This window comes from Pollachius pollachius (genome assembly GCF_949987615.1).
Source record: "Pollachius pollachius genome assembly, chromosome: 11".
Lineage (NCBI taxonomy): Eukaryota > Metazoa > Chordata > Actinopteri > Gadiformes > Gadidae > Pollachius > Pollachius pollachius.
The window spans coordinates 15,978,292-15,998,012 of NC_136944.1; the positions used below are offsets into that span (position 1 = coordinate 15,978,292).

At 42.9% G+C, this 19,721-nt stretch overlaps 4 protein-coding genes across 6 annotated transcripts in view; 2 read left to right on the forward strand and 2 right to left on the reverse strand.

Moving 5' to 3' along the window:
* Positions 1 to 8,673, forward strand: part of mrtfbb (myocardin related transcription factor Bb) — a 12,835-nt gene extending 4,162 nt beyond the window's left edge. The window contains exons 2-13 of the mRNA XM_079746153.1: positions 945 to 1,000; positions 1,092 to 1,167; positions 1,643 to 1,807; positions 3,118 to 3,320; positions 3,809 to 3,955; positions 5,041 to 5,306; positions 5,749 to 5,827; positions 5,922 to 6,752; positions 7,268 to 7,357; positions 7,606 to 7,695; positions 7,786 to 7,846; positions 8,217 to 8,673. Of these exons, the coding sequence (XP_079602279.1) occupies positions 945 to 1,000; positions 1,092 to 1,167; positions 1,643 to 1,807; positions 3,118 to 3,320; positions 3,809 to 3,955; positions 5,041 to 5,306; positions 5,749 to 5,827; positions 5,922 to 6,752; positions 7,268 to 7,357; positions 7,606 to 7,695; positions 7,786 to 7,846; positions 8,217 to 8,671 (2,519 nt within the window). The 3' untranslated portion in view covers positions 8,672 to 8,673. The remainder of the gene's footprint in view (positions 1 to 944; positions 1,001 to 1,091; positions 1,168 to 1,642; positions 1,808 to 3,117; positions 3,321 to 3,808; positions 3,956 to 5,040; positions 5,307 to 5,748; positions 5,828 to 5,921; positions 6,753 to 7,267; positions 7,358 to 7,605; positions 7,696 to 7,785; positions 7,847 to 8,216) is intronic.
* A 2,395-nt stretch (positions 8,674 to 11,068) lies between these two features.
* On the reverse strand, positions 11,069 to 12,312 carry snrnp25 (small nuclear ribonucleoprotein 25). 2 transcript variants are annotated; one of them, XM_079746050.1, is made up of 6 exons: positions 12,264 to 12,312; positions 11,896 to 12,128; positions 11,728 to 11,818; positions 11,465 to 11,570; positions 11,283 to 11,357; positions 11,069 to 11,196 (listed from the first exon to the last, which is right to left on the reverse strand). In XM_079746050.1, exons 2-6 carry the CDS (start codon positions 12,094 to 12,096, stop codon positions 11,139 to 11,141), a joined length of 531 nt encoding a protein of 176 aa, XP_079602176.1. In that variant the 5' UTR covers positions 12,097 to 12,128; positions 12,264 to 12,312; the 3' UTR covers positions 11,069 to 11,138. The 2 variants fall into 2 exon arrangements, with proteins under 2 accessions (XP_079602176.1, XP_079602177.1); XM_079746051.1 differs by having other exon boundaries at positions 11,896 to 12,299.
* A 281-nt stretch (positions 12,313 to 12,593) lies between these two features.
* Positions 12,594 to 13,587, forward strand: polr3k (polymerase (RNA) III (DNA directed) polypeptide K). The gene is made up of 3 exons (XM_079746058.1): positions 12,594 to 12,855; positions 13,040 to 13,127; positions 13,358 to 13,587. Exons 1-3 carry the CDS (start codon positions 12,745 to 12,747, stop codon positions 13,483 to 13,485), a joined length of 327 nt encoding a protein of 108 aa, XP_079602184.1. The 5' UTR covers positions 12,594 to 12,744; the 3' UTR covers positions 13,486 to 13,587.
* Positions 13,588 to 15,497: 1,910 nt separating this feature from the next.
* cdip1 (cell death-inducing p53 target 1) lies at positions 15,498 to 19,179 on the reverse strand. Of its 2 annotated transcripts, none has more exons than XM_079746048.1 (5): positions 19,071 to 19,179; positions 17,788 to 17,942; positions 17,448 to 17,594; positions 17,090 to 17,351; positions 15,498 to 15,767 (listed from the first exon to the last, which is right to left on the reverse strand). In XM_079746048.1, exons 2-5 carry the CDS (start codon positions 17,870 to 17,872, stop codon positions 15,656 to 15,658), a joined length of 606 nt encoding a protein of 201 aa, XP_079602174.1. In that variant the 5' UTR covers positions 17,873 to 17,942; positions 19,071 to 19,179; the 3' UTR covers positions 15,498 to 15,655. The 2 variants fall into 2 exon arrangements, with proteins under 2 accessions (XP_079602174.1, XP_079602173.1); XM_079746047.1 differs by having other exon boundaries at positions 17,448 to 17,597.
* Between the last annotated feature and the right edge of the window lie 542 nt (positions 19,180 to 19,721).

Sequence of the window (19,721 nt, forward strand, 5' to 3'; positions counted from 1 at the left end):
CGGGAGAGCAGAGTGCTGCTACGAAAAGAGCCCTTCTACATACAATCTCATGCTGTCAGGAACCGAGGGAGCGAACTCAACTCAAAGACACTCTAGGTTAGCTTAGTACCGCGGCGCTATAAGTGTATTACTAGGATTCCCTGTTTTCAGTATCGGCTTGTTCTAAACCTGGCCCTGCGGAGAGGTAGCAGGGGAAACTGAACAGTGTTTCGGCACTGCTGGGGGGTGAGACTGTTGTTTGTCTGAGTCATGCTCCAGATGACGACATGAGTCATTCTCTCGGGTCAGTTAACCCCTCTCTGTTGCTTGGCTTTACCACTCGACCCTCCCAGGACAGCACACACACGCACAGGCACGCACGCATAGGCACGCACACACACAAGCACGTACACACACATATTATGGTAGGTTTTCACCGGGGTTTTGGGTGATGAGCAAGAATGTTTTGCTTTGTTCCTCTGACATACCATACTCCTCAATACTGACCAGCACCAAGCCCCCCCTCGCCCCCCCCCAAGGAAATTAGTTCTAAAAGCTAATGGAGCGTATAATGGCCAATTTGACTGGTCTGGGAACCCGGTCTTACAGTTTCACTCAAACTGTTAGCATTTACACTGGAAACTAAAATGGACACTCTGTTACTGGGGGGGGCGGCAGCGTACTGTTCATACGCACAACTGACTTTTGAATAAACGGTTACGTTACTAAATCCTCATAATAATAAATGGCCACAATCCCAAAGCTGACCCCAAGGAAATGGCGTGGTGGCTGCTATTATTTCACAATAAACATTTGCAAGACGGGAAATGACCCAGGAAGTTCAAAACATCTAAATCATCTAATGCCATTAAAATAACAACGGATCGTCTGGGCCAGTGTGAAAATATTGCGACATAACTTATAGGGAACGGCGAACATAACTTTTATGAACTTCTTCCCTGTAGCGCTGAAGATGCCTGCCGCCTTCCACGACCAGATCCGGCACCTGGAGAGAGCCAGGGTGAGAGCGGCAAACGTTGGATTGAATAAAGTACAGGCTGGCCGAACCACATGTTAACCCTTTGATCCTCGTACCTGCCTTAACTCCGCAGACAGGGAACTTCTTGAAGCACAAGATCTGCAACAGGCCGGAGCGATCGGAGCTGGTTCGCATGCACATCCTGCAAGGTAATCAGAGCGCACTTATTGCGACACACACTCATCGTCCCCATCTGCGTTTTTTTTTTTTTGTATTTGTATTTTCAGACAGATAACCTCAAAGTTGATTTGCGATCGTCTGCGCCTTGTGTGGTCGTACCGGATTCGTGGGATTCATCAGAGCCACCTCAGAGATTTTAGGAGGATCAAGAGAAAAGCTGATTGCTCGATCTGGGTGTGTGTCTTTGTGTGTGTGTGTGTGTTTGCACCTGTGTGTGTGTGTGTGTGTGAGCGCATGTTTGTCTGTCTGTGTGTTTGTGTGTCTTTCTGTGTGTGTGTGTGTGTGTGTGTGTGTGTGTGTGTGTGTGTGTGTGTGTGTGTGTGTGTGTGTGTGTGTGTGTTTGGACGCCTGTACCTGTGTGTATGTGTGCGCGTGTGTGTGTGCGCGCATGTGTCTGTCTGTGTGTGTGTGTGTGTTTGTGTGCGTGCGTGTGTGTGTGCACAGAGACCCAGGCTGAGCCCTCTCTGCAGGCCACCCAGCTGAGACTGAAGCGGGCCAGGCTGGCCGACGACCTGAACGAGAAGCTGGCCCAACGGCCTGGTCCCATGGAGCTGGTGGTGAAGAACATCCTGCCCGTCGCCGACGCCGTAGCTAAGGACGATCCCACTGGTAGAGAGACACTGCCATCACGCACCACTGTTATCACGCACCACTGTTATCACGCACCACTGTTATCCTAGGAATGTATGTCCCTATTATCCAAAGATGACGGTGAAATTGTACAGCTATAAAAAAATGACAGAATTTATTCTAGTTAGACTTTTGATCAAGGCACTCCGATTACCCTTTCCACCAACATGGAACGGGTGCCTTTCCCGGTTCGCAAACCTCAAATTTTTACCATTTGGAGCATTTCAAACAAAAACCATCTGGATCGGAACCCAAAAGTTGGTTCCTGGGCTGGATCCCCCCCAAACTATTGCTTGACCTTACGTGCGAACCGTGATGACATGAGGTGGAGTGTCATGTTCTACAGGTGTATGTGTACACGTGTGCAAACACACACACACATAAGAGAGGAAGAAAAAAAGAGCATGCTACTACTGTTTACTTCCGGTGTGCATAGTGTGGCGCCCTCCGTTGACGACGCAGGATCCAAGAACCGCGAACGGCACCAATTCAAGAACCACAGCTCATTGGGCCGAAAGGGGCAATAACAGTGCAGTGTAAAAACAGGACTACCTCAGTAAAATAACCAAACACAAATAGAGCAGGACAATGAGGACACTGAGAGTTCCACAGCAAGAGAGGAAACAGGGGGAACGAACGGGTCAGACGGGTTACAGACCGAGTCCCGTCGGTGGTGGATGTGTGGAGGGAGAGAGTTCCTGGGGGGAGCAGAATAGCTGATCCCTTGGGAAGCACATTCATGTGGTTTCACCCATTAAGAGATCAGATGCTAGGAGAGTTGGAGTCAAAGTGAGTCAACATATGACATCTGAACATATGAGGCCTACATCTGATTGGGCTTGAGAGCGGTATAGAGCTGAATCAGGTCTATAAATTCATGCTACAGACTATGCTAATCTGGGTCATCTTTATACGATAATGCACCCGACCGAAATTGGGGAAACACAATTTCGGTTTTCTATAGAACTTTTTCTATGTCGGTCTGACAATAAAGTTCACTTTGACTCTCATATTTCCAGAATATATTTACCCAAGTTGTATATAAATTGCCTTAAAACACGACCAGTTTATTCCTCTTACTTCTGCAGCTCTTCGCTGCTACAATGAGTAAAACAAGAACTCATCGCCCTGTTGTTACTGAAATTCTATAATAATGTCTTCCTGATGTTAAGAAATGACTACTCATACACTAGATATCCAAAACAAACCGACAAAGGTACAGTCGTCACACACTGTTTTAAAAATGAATACTCTTTTTGTTTTCTGTGTTGTTTTGATTGTTCCCATAGCCGACCAGGGGAATGACCCTAAAATACAGGATGTGTACGAGTTTGACGAGAACAGTACTGACTCCCGACCGAATGCAGTCTCCGCAGAGCAAACCCCTGAACAAACACCACAACAAGCCACAACAACCACGTCCGTCCCGCCGAGAGAAGCCGCAAGGACAGTGTCTAGTCCACCTCCTGCCTGCCAAAACCACACCCTGTCGGTAAGCCATCAACACCGGGGAAGAACAGAAGAAAGCCTTTGTTGTGTACGCCATTATTGACTCCTGACTCGCACATTGACTAGCACATTGTGCTGTAGCACATATTTTATGCATGCATCATCCTTTGACTCAGGTACTACTAAGCTATGTTCAATCACTCATGGTATGCATAGCAGACCTGCCACACAACCCCCCCACACGCACACACATACACACACACACACACACACGTCACGCAGATTATTTCCTATTTCACAACTTATTCCTTTTAATTTAACTGGGAACATAAGATCAGACAAACACAGCTGGCTGACTGAAGTGGTTTCAATAAATGTTTCCTTGTTCTTACCTCGTTCCCCCCCCCCCCCCCCCCCCCCCCCCGCTGGTTTGAGATGATGACGATGATAATGATTACCAAGCCAGCGTGCGTTTCCCCTCCTGCTGAATCCGTCATGTGTTCCGTCTCTGTGGTCTGTGGATCCTCCCAGACCGAGTCTCCGCTCACCCCGAAGTCCTCCCCGGAATCACGCAGCCACGGGTGCACCACGTCGGACCAGCAGCCCGGCAAGCATCTGACCGTCCTGCCGCCCCTCACCTCCGCGGCCCCTCCTGTTCGAGGGCCCTTCCTCGTCAAGGTGGGCCTGGGATTCATTAATGTTATGGGTGGGTGGGTGGGGGGGGGGGGGGGGGGGGGGGGGGGGGGGCGGTAAGATGACTAGAAAGAGAACCTGGCCGGCAGTATTATTGCTGGATATGATTTGATTTATGTAAAATCCCGTCTCAGTTGCAATCGAAACAACGTCGGTTTAGTTTTGGTTCAATTCCCTCAAAAATCACTCATCACTCATTACTGTTCAACTCCAGCTGATATTATAGTCCCCGTCTTGAGTGTTTGAATATCCAAAAGGGGAGGACAGATGATCTGTGTTTTGTCAGACTGAAAACTCCTTTAGTTCAAGAGTTTAAAATCAGCACTAAGCCAAAGTAGTGCAAAGAAAGGTGGCAGAAGGAGTTTAACTACTAAACCAGCTGCGCATATTCTTTTGAATGGGGGTCAAATAGCATACATCATAAGTGTGTGTGAAATATACCACATAAAAAGCAAAAAGCGAGGAGTGAATAAATTGTCACCCTCAGGGGCTTGAGGGGTCTTTTCACCACGGAATAGGATAGTGGAATGATTTTAGCTTGTTTGGCTTTAGCTATGGCCATGCATAACCCCATTTGAATGAACAAGGCATTTTCATGTGCCGGCTTAGATTCCAGGTTGTAAAACAATAAGGACCACATTACATCCACTTCCTACTCCACATTTCCACATCCTGACTTTCTCTCTTGGTGTTTTGGCAATGTCCCCCCTGTTTAGTTGAAACGGTAATACTGTGTTTACGGGACTCACAGTGAGTTGCCTAAGAAAACTGGCTAGAGATCACACAGACCCTTCCCTCATCCTCCAGTTGGTCCTTTACTTGTTACTCTTACGCTGTTCAGCACGCACTTCAATCCAGGGCCATTTGCAGTGATTATGAGATGCATGGCATTAATGAAAAAGTAGACATGAGGTATCCTGCTCAGGAACGCTGCGTACGTAGGTACGTAAGTACACTGCAGACATTGGGGATTGGAACCCAGAACATTTGGACCGGTGACTCGTACTTTCCTGCCCGCTGTAACAGTTTGTCCATCCCCCTCCGCTTGTGTTCCCCGGTGCTCCCCACAGCAAAGCCAGCCCAGACCTAGCGCCGCTGAGAAGAACCGTGGCAAAAAGGGCAACAAAGACCCCAAGCCGCGAGTGAAGAAGCTCAAGTACCACCAGTACGTGCCCCCCGACCAGAAGCAGGACGCCGGCCACGAAACGCCCCTGGACTCGGCCTACGTGCGTCTCCTGCAGCAGCAGCAGCAGTTCCTGCAGCTCCAGATCCTGAACCAGCAGCAGCAGCAGCGAAGCTACGTCTGCCAAGCGGGCCCACAGCCTGCCACGTTGAGGTACCTTCATCCCACCCTCCGAAAACTCTTTGCAAGGCCAAGGTTAGCCTGGGCAGCTGCACAAGCATATGATAATTATTGTTATTATTATAACTATTATCATTTGAATTGGCTGATCAATTTGGGTCTGCAACATTTCAGTTTCTCTAACATGAATGGTACTTCCAACGGATCCCTTTCTCCAAACCCTGGTGAAAACGTTTTTTTTTTGGACTTGAACATAATCTTGTTGCGGATGTTTCCAACACAGCTGTGGCCTCTCTGTGATACACACAGCATATGTTTCCAGTCTGCCATCATTCAGGGTTAAAAGACTGTGCAAGACTGCCTTTGGTGTTTGTGTGTACTCCCACATGGTTTCTTGTTCATTTACATCAGGGTGGGGTCGTGAAGGCGAATGTGACTAACCTTTCAACTGCGCATGCTGCCTTTGTCACTGTAGCGATGGCTCGGCGCATTCCACCCGGACTCCGCCCCCTAGCATGTCAGATCACTTACCCTACAATGTGGATGAGATGAAGGTGACATTATGACCGGCCCTTTTTGATGGAACCATTTGCTAATAAAAGAAATAAACACCCATTAAGACATGGCTGTCTTCTTTAAAACCAAAAGGTGGCCGAGCTGAAGGCGGAACTGAAGCTGAGGGGCCTCCTCGTCTCCGGCACCAAGAACGACCTCGTCGAGAGGCTCCGCGTGCATCACGAGAGGTCAAAGGGCAGCCCGTCTGTTGCCGTCGCCTTGGATGGGGTCTCACCTGGCACCGCTGCCGCCACCAATGCTAGGGTACCAAAGTGTGAGAACCCTCCCAGGTCCACCCCCCCGGTGTCCCCGGTGGCCTTCAAGGTGTCCAGGATGGGCCTGGAGGAAAGCAGCGGAACGGACCGAGCTCCTCCCACCGGCTCCCCGGGGAAGGAGGCGGCGGGCCCCCTTGGGGGGTTGTGCCGGGGCCTGGAGAAGGACCAGCGGCTCCACGAGAAGGAGCGTCAGATCGAGGAGCTGATGAGGCAGCTGGAGCGGGAGCAGAAGCTGGTGGAGGAGCTGAAGCTGCAGCTGGAGGTAGAAAAGCGGGGGGGCCACCAGGAGGAGAGTGCGGGGGCACCGAGGCGGCACCACAGCCCCTCGCTCCCCGTTCGGGTGAAACAGGAGTTCTGCGGTTCTCCGGACAGGAGCACTCCGGAGCGGAGCCCAGAGCAGAGTCCCCCAAGGCAGTTCTTCTTGGAACATCAACGGTTGCCTCCGACTCAAACACTGCAGCCGGGGGGGACTCGACTGGAGCATCAGGCTGTATTCGTGGCAACGGTCAAGCTGCCCGACAACAGACAGCACACAGCTGTGACCGGTGGGGCCCCAGACAATAGCCAGACTCAAGAACTGATGCCACAGGAACATGAAGCCTCTGGTTCCTTGCAACAGCAGTGTCACAGCCCCAGCCCGAGGACACAGGTGAGAAAGGACATCTCTGAGCTTTTGCATCCCTTTTTCAAAATCAATATACATTTTTAGAACCTTTATGTAAGATGCAGTTAAAGTTTAGGATTTGGATGATACTAAGTTTAACTTTCGGAAGGGGGGTTCATCTTTTATGCTATGATTAAACAGCATGTATGGAAAGGGATAAACTGGGCGAAATCGCTAAAGCAAATCATGGCACAGAGCCATCCTTACAGTGCATTTTTATTTTGCCCCATATTTTGCCACAATGCGGTACAAAATACCCATTTGGCCGGATACTGTCTATATCCAACAGGGATATATATAGAGGGTTTGGAATGACAAAAAGCCCAGTTTGGGCATGTATCCAGAGTGCAGAAGGAAATTTGGGTGGGCCAATATGAACTGAAATATCCTCTCCTAGCACTTATCGTCACTAAATGCTTGCACACCTCTAAGAGGGTGTTTAATTGTGCCTGTTAGCACCCTTCTACCTTACCCTTTTTGCTGATGTTTCCACAGCAGAGTCCAGTCCCCCAGGCCTTAGCTCCCAGGTGAGGGCCACACAGAGCCCAGCCACAGAAGACACAGCTCAACATTTACTCAGCACTGCCCCTGTGAGTAGATGCTCTGCAAGTACATTCACCGTCCATCCTGACCAATGCAGTCACATTTAGCAATTAAGCCGATTGTATGCTTTGGATGCAGACTTTTATAAAGTTTCACTTGAGAATTGTATGTCCTCACATCGTTCTATACATAATTTGACATACATGTGGCCATGGAGTAGGTATCAAACGGGGGGGGGGGTGTCAGACGTTCACCATCATCATTGAATGTTCAATGTTTTCATAATCATCTACAGCCAACCATGGCCTTGATGTCCAAATTTAAAGACCCACCACGCTACGAGGACGCTGTCAAACAGACCCGCTGCATGCAAACCGCTATGCAGGTAAAGCAAACGATTTTCAAACCTCTGATTCTATATCGTCATCGAACATTTACTCAAAATTCCTCCACAAACCCATTTTTTACACTGCAGGTCCCCACCACTCTCAGCCAACACATGGATGACCTGTTTGACGTGTTGATTGAAAGTGGAGGTAAAAAACGACAATATGTGTAGTCGATTCAAGGTGATATTATACCACCAGGTGTGAGTGTGATTGGCCATTACAAGCTGTTTTGAAAATGGGCCTTTTCTGACATCACAAGTGGGCGTGTCCACCTAGATGTCTACTGGATAGGTCAGCCTACCAGCCTATTCATTGGACTGTAGCAAACGTTGCTCATCTATCCTTCATACATCTAAGTGGCCACGCCTACCTATGACATCAGAAAAGGCAGATTTTCAAAACGGCTTGTAACGGCTAATCACACTCATGCCTGGTGGTATAATATCACTTTTAAATTTGTTTTTAGTCAATTTGACACTCACACATGTGTCACTCCTCTTTGTTCACCTATTTCTAGAAATCACCCCCTTTATCAGACACGATCCCTCGTGCCCGGACAAGCTCACCCCAGTGACGGCCAACGTCACCACCCTGCCCATCAACACGGTGTTGTCCCGCCCCCCGGCTCAGATCCAAGTGGCGCAGCCCCCGGACACCGCCGCCCTCAACCCCTCGTCCAGCTTGATGGCCTTGGTAACCATGGAGACGATGATAGAAGGCACGCTGCACAAACAGCTGCTGGAGCATCCGCTGGTCAGTAATATGGAGCTGGACTTCAGTGACAACAACACGCTCCCCTCGGCCGGCCAAATGCACAACGCCCATCTGGACACAATGGACTGGTTGGACCTCACCACCTTACCGTCGCACGGCCACGAGGACGCAGGCACTCACCTGGGTATGTCCCCTGAATCAGGGGTCTTCTCCTCCGACTTCCTGGAATCCCCGGAATTTCAGTTAAACTGGGAATAAGGCCACTTTGTTGTTGTTCCTGGTCACGTCCTGGTTATTTAAGACGAAAAAAGTTTGTACTTTTCCAGAAAAACTTTTCCAGTGTGTAGCTTTGTGTTTTCCCGAGCATTCATGCTAACTCTAACTGGCTATTTGTTTCTAGCTTCAAGCTAGCTTTACCCAGTGTTGTCTTCAAGGTGTAGTAAGCAGTTGTATTATTCCATGGGATGGGAATACAATTGGGTGTTTTGTGTTTTACAACTCAGTTGTTAAACTTTGAACAATTATTTCAGAATTGTCAGCTGTTATGCTGGGTTTGAAATTACTAGTACTTTAACTCAAATACTTTGAAAGTATTTTGACTTGTTGTTCTCTTCTACATTTCAGAGCAAATATTTTCCTTTTGCATTTTGTATTATTGGGAGGCTTTTTCATACCTGCTCAACCATCAAATTTGTTAATTGTTTTTCTGCTAACAATAGCAGCAAACTATTAAGCCAACCAAAACTGGATAACTTCATATTCAGGTTGTGAATGTGACTTCACACTACGTGGAAAGATATACAGTATTTTTACTTTTTATACATTTTTCATAACGACATACATGCATAACTGCATTTGATATTGTAGAGCTTTTTTTTTTGTAGAAAGTTCAGTGAAATACTTTTATGACTATTATGTACAAAATGTTTTTACATGCATTACATTTTTGACTTCTGCTCCAGTAGTTTTTCCACCACCTCTCAACTTTGACCTATACCACCTGGTATCCAACAATTGTCATCTTCATATTTTACTGTGTTTCCTCTAATTTCTAAATAATCCTTCCGGTATTGTAAAAAAAAAAGAAAAATGGTACAAAATGGGTTTAATGCACTTTTCAGCAGATGTGTGCTGAAGTTTTGTTTTTGTAAAAATGCAGTCTGCACTAGCAGCACTACGGCTATCTGACTCTACACGATACAGAAACTAATAAAGACAAAAAATGTTAATTTCCAAACATATGTAAACATGTCCCTCATATTTACTTACATGTAAAAACTGCTTTTAAAATTAGCTGAAAATAAATACAATTTAGATTTAAATAAGACACCCTTATAAACACTTAACTAATTAATAATAATAATAATAATAATAATAATAATACATTTTACGGCCTTCAAGTCACCTAAGGTCACCTAAGTGTTATTGTTATTATTATTTATTATTATTAATGTCCCATTGCCACTAGCAAATTTATATTGACAATCGGTAACATGACTTGGTGGATAGGCTTAGATTAAGTTATTCATAGAATAAAGGTATCACTCAATGGGAGCATAGTTATTAGTGACATTTTCTGAATGTACTTCATTTTGCCAAATTGATTCTCTAGGTTAGATTTGATTAAATCAGCTTTTGATTAGTCTTAACTGAATAGTTGTGTTATGGAGACATCTACTGTCTCAAACTAGAAACAGAATTTCACTAAATTAAATTACAAAAATAATTCCAACAAAATGGCATGTATCCAGTGCAAAAACTGAAATTTGGGTGGGCCAATATGACCTGAAATATTCTCTTCTAGCACGTATCTGCACTAAATGCTTGCACACTTCTAAGAGGGTGTTTAATTGGGCCTGTTGGCACCCTTTACCTTACCTTTTTGCTGATGTGCTGATATGTATTAAATAAAACAGTAATTATTGTAATGCATCAGTCCCAATTATGAATGTTCAACTCCCTAGTTAATGCCTCAAATCATGACTTCTAAATGTTCATGAAAGCCATTAGATCATATATTTGACTGGCCAAATCATACACTCTTTTGAAAGGGACTGTATGCTGGAATCTTTCATTTGTTTATGGTATGCTTGCTTTACACTTTCTCTGCTGTATATATGTTATATATTTTCTACAAATTTTAAACTTCCAGATGTATTTGGTAAATAGCGGCAATATATGTGATCTTTATGTAATGTACATAACTAAAATGATCATGCAACATCTGTTAATTTGTCATCCTTATAATAATAATAGTAATGCTAATTCATGACTTATCACAGAAAGGCCACTGGCTGCAATATGATAAACTAACCAGCATTAACACTTAAATCATTTTAGTCAAGTTAACTCAAATTTTGTGAAATACTAAAGGGGATAATTTTAAAGAATAATTGTACAAAAATGTATGTTTTTATAAAATGTATGGTTTATTCATATTCAAATACAACAAGTAATCAAGGAAATCAAATATAAAAAATATATTGTATGAATATAGGCTCTCATAGAGATCAACAAATAGATGTGCATTTGCTGTAAAAGTATTAACACTATGATGTTATTATATGTTAATGTCCCAAAAAAGGGACTGTTTAACATAAAAGTTTACAAAAAGTCAGTCAACATGTTTTCTCGTACAACATTTGATTAAAGTCTGCAAGCTGTACTTTCTATTTACCACAGCTTCCAATGTTAGGTCTCACCGGTGCAATTATTCAACAACAGGCTACTTTTTCTTGAGCTTCTTCATGAACGTTACTTCATCTCTGTTCCTGACTCCGTAGCTAAAGAAAGAAATGCAGACAAAAGACAATTATGATCAGAGTCAAAAGTTTGACATTTGAGAGTATCAGATAACTTCTACACTTACTCTTTTAGTCTTGTGTTGTCATCTTCCATCTTTTCCCCTTGGAATACTAAAGCATAAGTCCTCCAGACATATCTCCTGTAAAATAAGATAAAAACAATGTCAGTCACTTCGGAATGGCAACATATCAATTAAAAAAACACAATTGCCCGTGTCGGCTATTTGTTATTGGATGGAGTGCATACCAGCTAACGTATTTCACCCCTCCTTCACGCTGCTGCTTGAGCTCCATGAACCTCTGGATGGCTTTCTTAAGATCCAGCACACTGGCATTCTGTACCACCACTATAGCTAACAGGAAGAAACATATTTTTTTAAACAAAGCAAGTAGATGTTGAGATCTACAGATGATGAATATGCAAGATTGATGTGCTACACTGTCTGTAGGGCAATATGATGTCTAACTCATGACAGGATACAACATAAGTTGTTTTGTATTTAAACTTACGCATGGTCTCTCCATCTGCTTTTAAAACCTTGACAGTCATCGCCTGGCCATACTCCAAGGCGATTTGCGAATTAATCTCCTCCAATGTCACCTTACAATGGAGATACCATATTTGTTAACAAACCTAAGAAAACGAATGCAATGTTATCTGTCATGTTTGTAGCTTACCTGTATTGGAAGATCACAAAGTAGAGGATCCTGCACAAGAAGAGCAAGACCCTCTTCGAAAATATCCAAGATCTCTGAGTGGGGGAGTGCTTCCTCGTCTTCCTCTGCATCATCTATTAAATCTGGCGTCTCGGCATCTTCTTCTATCTCTTCGTCTTTTACAGAAGGTATTACATCTCCAGGGGTTTCATCCTGCTCCATCGTCGTCTTGCATTAGACTTTCACCACAGGTCCTATTGTGAACGGTTGAGATTTCATTCACAAGAACAAAATAAAAACTGTTTAGGCTACAAATTGTAACGTGTGTTATGTTTGTTCAGTTCTACGACCAGAACAAAAAAGTGTTTAACAGAAATAAAACGCCTTACTACATAAATCTATGCCTTGAATCAGATTCAGGAATACAAAAACCAGTCCACAGAAGAGGAGTGTCCTTTACAAATATCATTCCGGAGGGAAACAAACTATAGCTCATGGGGACACGACATTTTTACTTTTATCCCACGTAGTTGTTCGCTGTAAAATTAAACAATATTCTAAGTATATCACGTCAAATAAATATATACATATATGCATACATTTATATGTATTTACTTTATTGTTTTACTACGTTATCAATATGTTCATAATTCATTGTTTCCTAACAAGCATGAAACGAAGTTGCACCGTATCGGCCACTTCCGCCACTCTTCCGCCACTCGGTTGGCGTCCAGACTTCCATGCCGAAATTATTAAAACATATATTTAAAAGCATTTGGGGGCGTTATTCTGGCCAACATTAGCAACCCGTGTATTCAAATGAGTTAATTTGTCGTTGTCTAGCTGTTCTTGGAAGACACCATTTGCAAAATGCTCCTTTTTTGTCCCACATGTGGGAATGTTTTGATTGTCGAGGAGGGACAGAAGTGCCTGAGGTTCGCCTGCAACACATGCCCCTACGTACACAATATCACAAGAAAGGTAAACTTTATCAAATTGCCATCCCGTTATTGTCAAATCTTCAAATATTTCAGTCAAATATTTGCTTTACAATTCACAGTGAACCGTCAAGTTTACAAAGTGTAATTGTATTTTACTTTTTTGGTAATGTCAACATTGAAAAGCCAGTCTAAACGTGTGCTTTGAACATATTTTTCCATCGAAGGTCAACAACAGGAATTATCCTAAACTTAAAGAAGTCGACGATGTTCTTGGTGGTGCCGCAGCTTGGGAAAATGTGGACTCTACTCCTGGTAAGTGCCTCAACCATCGTGGCCACACTTTTTACGCCCAAGCCCCCATTGGTTTTATAGTATGCACATTTGTAAGTATGGATCAGACAAGATCAACGAGTTACGAGTTACACGTACATAACGCCTCTCAGTTCAACACAATAAAGCGGTGATGTAATTAGAACGTATGAACTTTTGGTAGGAACTCTTTGAATCCTTTTTCATATATGGTGTACTATCTTTCTTCCCAGAAACCTGTCCGAAGTGCGGGCATCTTCGGGCATACTTCATGCAGATTCAGACCAGATCGGCAGATGAACCTATGACAACATTCTACAAATGCTGCAATATCGATTGTGGCCATCGGTGGAGAGATTGATCTGCTTGTATTGTTTGGCACAACTGATGTAAAAACCTTTGACTTCTCCACAACCCATTCACCCGCTTCATTTTGTGTTATTTATACTCTAAAATTGATTTTGGGATGTCATGGACATGCCTTTTGAAAATAAAAGAAAGTACCAGCTTTAATGTTCAGATTTTTTATTGATAAAATAGTACCTGTAGCAGTCAAACAGCTTGATGTCAGTTATCCACATCACAGAGATAAATGCAGTTATCCACAAAATACAAGACAAACAGTGCTTTTTATTTAAAGTACAGTGCAATCCCTCAGATGAAAATATGCTGTTCTATCGCAGCTCGCCTGAAATCACATGTTATTGAAAAGCATACTAAACTAGGGATTACGAGTATTCATTTAAATTGGGCAGCCATGTTCTCATCGATTAGAAATGGACATTCTATGGCTGATTAATATTTCATATTTTAAGTAGTTAGCTAATTAGCTCAGAGATACTGTTGCCACATTACTTTATCAAAGCCTACACGTCGTTAATGTGTTAGTATGGCAGTTAAAACGTGCAACAATGCAATTGATTCATGTTACTCCTGTAGGCTTACAGACCCATAATAGCACTGTTCCCCCCCCCACTCCCCATATTCAGGGACAGGTTTATATAATTTCTCATTTAATCCTTGTAGATTTATCTAGTTAAGCTGTTAATGTTTCTGAAGCAACATCCTAATGAGAACGATTGAACATTGGATAGGTGCATATCTTGAACAGTGTTAGCATGACAGAATGCTCCGCAGGCAGACTTGGGCCGAGCACACACTATAAAGGTAATGGCATGTGTCTCCTGTAATACAATGTAATGAAACCCTATGATCGGACGAAATGTCTGTTAGCTGTATGTACATGGTTATTTTTCATCCACTTCTGAACAATGGAAACAATTCTCAGCCAAACGCTAGTTAATATCAGATGTTATTTTTTTGTTACTACTGCATTCAAAGCCGTCTATAAAAGGCATAGCACATCACTGATTTCCTTCATCAACCGAGAAGATTTTTGTCAATTAAAAAAAGGTATGTGTTGGCAAACATTTTAAAAATGTGCGACATGTAGATTTTCACTGAGAGCCTTAACACTTTATAAAATGACATTAGAAATAACACCAATTTGAAAATGAAGGGGGTTATAAGTGTAAACAGCGTTATCTGAAGAGTTATCTCAACCGACATTCAATATTGAAAAGCAATGCAAGTCACATATCCATGCCATGAAATCAACCACCGCGTAAATTGTATTACCAAGACGGATATAAATGTTTTAGTTTTAGTTCACTGACATTCAAAAAACTATACATGTTTTATTGCACAGGAAAGACTAGGTGAATTAGAACAAAAATATACAGACATCAACTCTTCAAAATGACATGTTCAAATGATAAACATGTCTAAAATAAATACAACGCATTACTGACCCTGCGTAGGTGAATTCAATAAAAACGTGCCTTCTTGGCGAGATTCACATATACTTTAAACTAAATAAAGTGACAATTTTCACAGCTTCCCTCCAGCTGAGGCTTCTATCCTTACATAATACTTCATAAATGCATATTGCGAGTCTTCTCCTAACCATGGACAATTCTGTACAACACACTTCTGTAACGTTTTTTTTTTTCCTGGTGGATGTTATGCCTCATAGGTTTGGTTACCCAGTTTAAGATGTGTATAGTGGAAACGTCATGTCTATACATGGAAAGTCTAGTGATGAGATGTGTGTGTGTGTGTGTGTGTGTGTGTGTGTGTGTGTGTGTGTGTGTGTGTGTGTGTGTGTGTCTATATTCATGGGTGCATATGCATGTGTGTATATATATATATATATATATATATATATATATATATATATATATATATATATATATATATATATATATATATAATATATATATATATATTATATTTTAATATATATATTAGAATATAATATATATATATATATTTCTTTTTTTTACATATATACATATATACACATCACACAATAAAGACAAGGCCAACTAATAACCAAACTACAGTTAGGGAGGGTTAAAGGAAGTACAGGACACAGCGATAGGCCGGAGAAATAAGCCCGTACCGACCAATAGGAGCCGTGCGTTTTTTCGGTGCATATTCGTATGTCTGCAGCATGCAGCTGTTGGTGGTTAGCAGACACGCTTGTATGTGTAGATGTAGCCCTTGCAGTAAGGACATGTGTGTGTCACGTCCTTGAGATCATCGATCAGACAGGGAATCAGGCAGCAGCCAAGATCACACCTAGGGGTAGGAAACATTTATCATTGACACAACAGAGAAGACAACTCACTGAAGTCGCTTGAACACAGATGTTTTCCCAGCAAATTTCATTTGAATAGATATTAAAAAAAAATGGGGCTTGTTTTTTTAGGAGCAGTGGACGATGTCTTCTTAATCCCTTACACTGGAATCCGAAATGGATGTTATTGATTAACGGTCATCCATCCAACAATCCAACCTTGTCATTACATTTCAAATAAACATGGAACTCAACTGGAAACATTTGAAATCGAATATGCTGCAGTTAAAATAGCACTTAAACATTAAAAGATTACATATTAAATAGCTAATGTAAAAAGGAAAAAATGATTCCTCAATTGAGTAGCCTATTTACTCATTGGTAAACCCTGTGCATAATGGATAAGGCCAATCTAGATTGAATTACTTCAGTTAATATCCTTGTTTATAAAGTAAGTAGACTAGCAACACAGCAACGAGAAAATTGATCCACCATTTATAATTGTACATAATACCTCCGGTCATATCTCAACCAAGGTCCATCCTGAGCCCAATCTTAATGGCCGACTGCGTAAGGGGCCCCTTAACCATATCTCGGACCCAGCGTTCCGTCTACGTTATAGCAAAACTTCTGGGGGGAGACTCCACAGACTTTTTAGGTATTAATGTAAAGTCTGATTTGTGAGACTCCCCAATAGCCAACACCACAACGTCCATTAGAGCACTTGGTGTGGTGTGCTTATATATTCTTGTTATGTTTTTTAGGCCTTTAGTTTGTATACGCTCTTTAGTTGTGTGGCTTAATCCCAATGGCTTCTTGCATTATGAATGTGAATCTATGTATTTGTCAAGTAACAATTCTGTTACGACTAGAACTCCGGAAACTAAAAAAGGAAAGATCTACAGTGTTTAGGGAAGCTACCTTAGGAGATAAGGTAGGATACAATAATCTCATACACAAGAACGCACTGTTTTTTATTTAGTGTTAGCCTAAATATTGTACAATTTCAGGGGCATATTTGCTTGTGAGAAATTTTGAATATTTGGTATACTTAGTATAATATATACTGACAGAACACACAGTTATATTTAGCATTGAGGTATCACGACTGATCTCCTTTGCTACCAGCAGAGCACTTCTATTTTGGCCTAGATTGCATAGAACCAAAGTCTTTTTTATCTTATATTTGTATCTCGTGCGGATGGGCCCTTGCATCTTTTGTCCCGCGACTCTTCTTTTTTTACACACAATAAGCCTGGATCCTTCAACACCCATGCAAGCTCATTTCCCATCGTGACTTTAACCAAAGGGTCGGATCACTTACCCCACAAAGAAGCAGAACAGGCAGAAGAGGGTGTTCATTAGGCCGACATCGTGGGTGATGCGGGTGATGATGGCCTGCTGGCAGTGTGGACACACAGTCTGCACCGGGGACGTCTGGAACATCTCCCCCTGCAGGACGGTGACGGTCGTAGCTGCACCAGGGGGCGACAGAACGGTGGCCGTGTGACCAGCCATGTGACTTGGACCCGGGCCAAACTGGCCTGGCATGGGCTGAGGAAAGTGACCGGGTGGGTAGAAGACTCCTGCATGGGAAGAACAAAACAGCCACTTCATATCATATTCTCACGCAGTGCATGGTCAAAACACAAACAGAGGCAGGCAGAGAAGGCAGGGGGTACCTGGCGGGGGCATGGGCATGGGCATGGGCATGGGGCCTTCACCGGGGCCGAGAGGGTGCATGTAGCCAGGCTGCGAGGCCTCATAGGGGGGAGGCCCATAGTCCGGGGGCAGGTTTGCTCCCTGCTGTGGAGCCGCCGCCATCGGAGCTGCTTCAGAGATGGAAGACACGCACAAGGAAGTAGTGATGAACATGTAGGCATGCGGAATAAAGGACTATTCAATCAAACGTCAGAGTGAAACTAGATTATAGACATCATGTGGTTTAAGTGGGTCAAAGGCCATTAGCACTGTTTTCTGTTATAACACCACACATGTTAGATGGTAAGATAACCAAATTACCAGTAACAACAGGTATCCCATTCTTCTCCTCAATGAGTGGGGCGCTTGGGCCTCCGGGGTAGGGAGGTGGGGGGTCACTGGACATGTTGGATCGCTGAATGGAGCAAGGCCTGGAGATGAAAGCCGACGCACAACTGTCCTGGGACACACTCACCCTGGGCAGAACAAAGATTGACTGTGAAATAGTATGTGAGAATATAGAATGTCTTATAAAAACTACCAGAATATAGAACACACCCACTACAATTATAAGTGTTGCTTCCTTTTTCCTTCATATAAACTAAGGCAAGGGTTTATTAAAGATGTGGGGGAGGCTACTACAGAGTATAGGGTTGTACAGTTTGTATTTGGTTAGGTTGAATGCACATATCTAACCCAACCAGGATAGTTTCTGTCTAACTTAAATAATTTCCCACAATTGCACAGCAGAAACGCCCCAATATATGATGATATCGCAAATGCCAAAGGTAACACTTGTACTAAAAAAAGAAACACCAGACTAGGCAGACTAGACACCGAATACAGAAACTATAAACAATTTACGTTTAAGGTCGCACTTAAGACTATTGAGTTGCTTTTCTGCATTGATATGAAAATTAACCAGCAGGATAACTAACTATAACGTTGACCCTCGTTAGCTCACTGCCACAGTTCAGCGCCAGTACCTGCAAACACACGCAAATGCGTTACGCAATGGTGTCTATCTGTAGCGTCTTAAGTGGTTAATCTGTCCCTGTGGTTGGCCGTAGTTATACAGTAGCAAACGTTTAAGGGAGCAAGATATAGCTACATAAGAGACACAGAGAGATGGATAGATAAATATATGGATGGATGGATTTATGGATACATGGATAGCTAGAGGGATAGAGAGCTGGATAGAGGTAGATGGAGATGGAGAGATAGATGGATAGATAAGGCTAACAGCTGCTTGTCCTCACGTTATATGTTTGATGGTGAGCTCGCCAACACATGCCTTCGTGCTGAGTCTAAATCGGTGTCCTTTAGTGAGCCATCCCACCAGTAAATGAACCACGCGAAAGGCGAACATCGCGTGTCATTCAAGTAAAGAAATAACGGTTAAAGTTTAAGTAATTGGTATTTATAATATTTTAAAAAGGATGTTTGCCTATCAATGGCAACCAACATCGAGCTAGCTTGTGAAGACGGTCGTCAGGCATGACAGTACCTACCTAGCAGACTACGTTTGTCTACAAACATATAAATATCTCACTGGGTCAAACGCACATGCCATTGTATATATTTTGATCAGAATGACAACTTACAGATTGAAGATTCACCTCCTTCAAAGGGTGGCAAAAACCGCGGTCTACCCGAAAGTTAGGAGGCTGTAGCCTGGCGTTAGCTAGCAGCTAGATCTTTCTGGAGTAAACATCCGTGGAGAGGGGCTTTACACCTGACGTCATCCTGATCTACTCAGCGGATTTACCCAGCAGAAGAGCGCACCACCGTGTCCTATGATGTGATGTATTATTCTCTGTTGATCAGCACATATCTGTTATGGGTGCGTTTGGATAATAAAAAAAAAAGCCTAACTCTTCACCTTTACCTCCGCCCGCAAAAAGAAAATATTATTAGGAGCGCTGAAGACTACGCTGTACTTTACTATACATAGCCTAGTTTATAACATCGGACTAACTGTGAAATACACATCCTTAATTATGGGCTCCACATCACGGTCTTACACGCTCCAAATATCCTTTTACCAAAATATATATGGACGATATATCATTTGATATGAAGATCATCGAATATCTGTATATTTCGAAAATTTGTGCATGTTAATGTATTCTATTCAATTTAATCTGTAATTAATAAATAATAATATAATAAAAATATATGTACATACATTTTTTCAATCTTAAAATGATGGACAGGAACTGCATATCATTCTGTACATTTAACTGTATGCCAGG

What these genes read in the sequence shown, in the direction of transcription:
- cdip1 (XM_079746047.1), bottom strand. Translation starts at nt 17,872, where the DNA reads ATGTCCAGTGACCCCCCACCTCCCTACCCCGGAGGCCCAAGCGCCCCA. An exon ending in CATGCCCATGCCCCCGCCAG is followed by an intron (nt 17,352 to 17,447) that starts GTACCCCCTGCC and finishes CTTCCCATGCAG; the next exon opens with GAGTCTTCTACCCACCCGGT. An exon ending in CTGTTCTGCTTCTTTGTGGG is followed by an intron (nt 15,768 to 17,089) that starts GTAAGTGATCCG and finishes TCCTACCCCTAG; the next exon opens with GTGTGATCTTGGCTGCTGCC.
- polr3k (XM_079746058.1), top strand. Translation starts at nt 12,745, where the DNA reads ATGCTCCTTTTTTGTCCCACATGTGGGAATGTTTTGATTGTCGAGGAG. An exon ending in TACACAATATCACAAGAAAG is followed by an intron (nt 12,856 to 13,039) that starts GTAAACTTTATC and finishes TTTCCATCGAAG; the next exon opens with GTCAACAACAGGAATTATCC. An exon ending in AAATGTGGACTCTACTCCTG is followed by an intron (nt 13,128 to 13,357) that starts GTAAGTGCCTCA and finishes CTTTCTTCCCAG; the next exon opens with AAACCTGTCCGAAGTGCGGG.
- snrnp25 (XM_079746050.1), bottom strand. Translation starts at nt 12,096, where the DNA reads ATGGAGCAGGATGAAACCCCTGGAGATGTAATACCTTCTGTAAAAGAC. An exon ending in GGGGTGAAATACGTTAGCTG is followed by an intron (nt 11,358 to 11,464) that starts GTATGCACTCCA and finishes CTTATTTTACAG; the next exon opens with GAGATATGTCTGGAGGACTT. An exon ending in GACAACACAAGACTAAAAGA is followed by an intron (nt 11,197 to 11,282) that starts GTAAGTGTAGAA and finishes TTCTTTCTTTAG; the next exon opens with CTACGGAGTCAGGAACAGAG.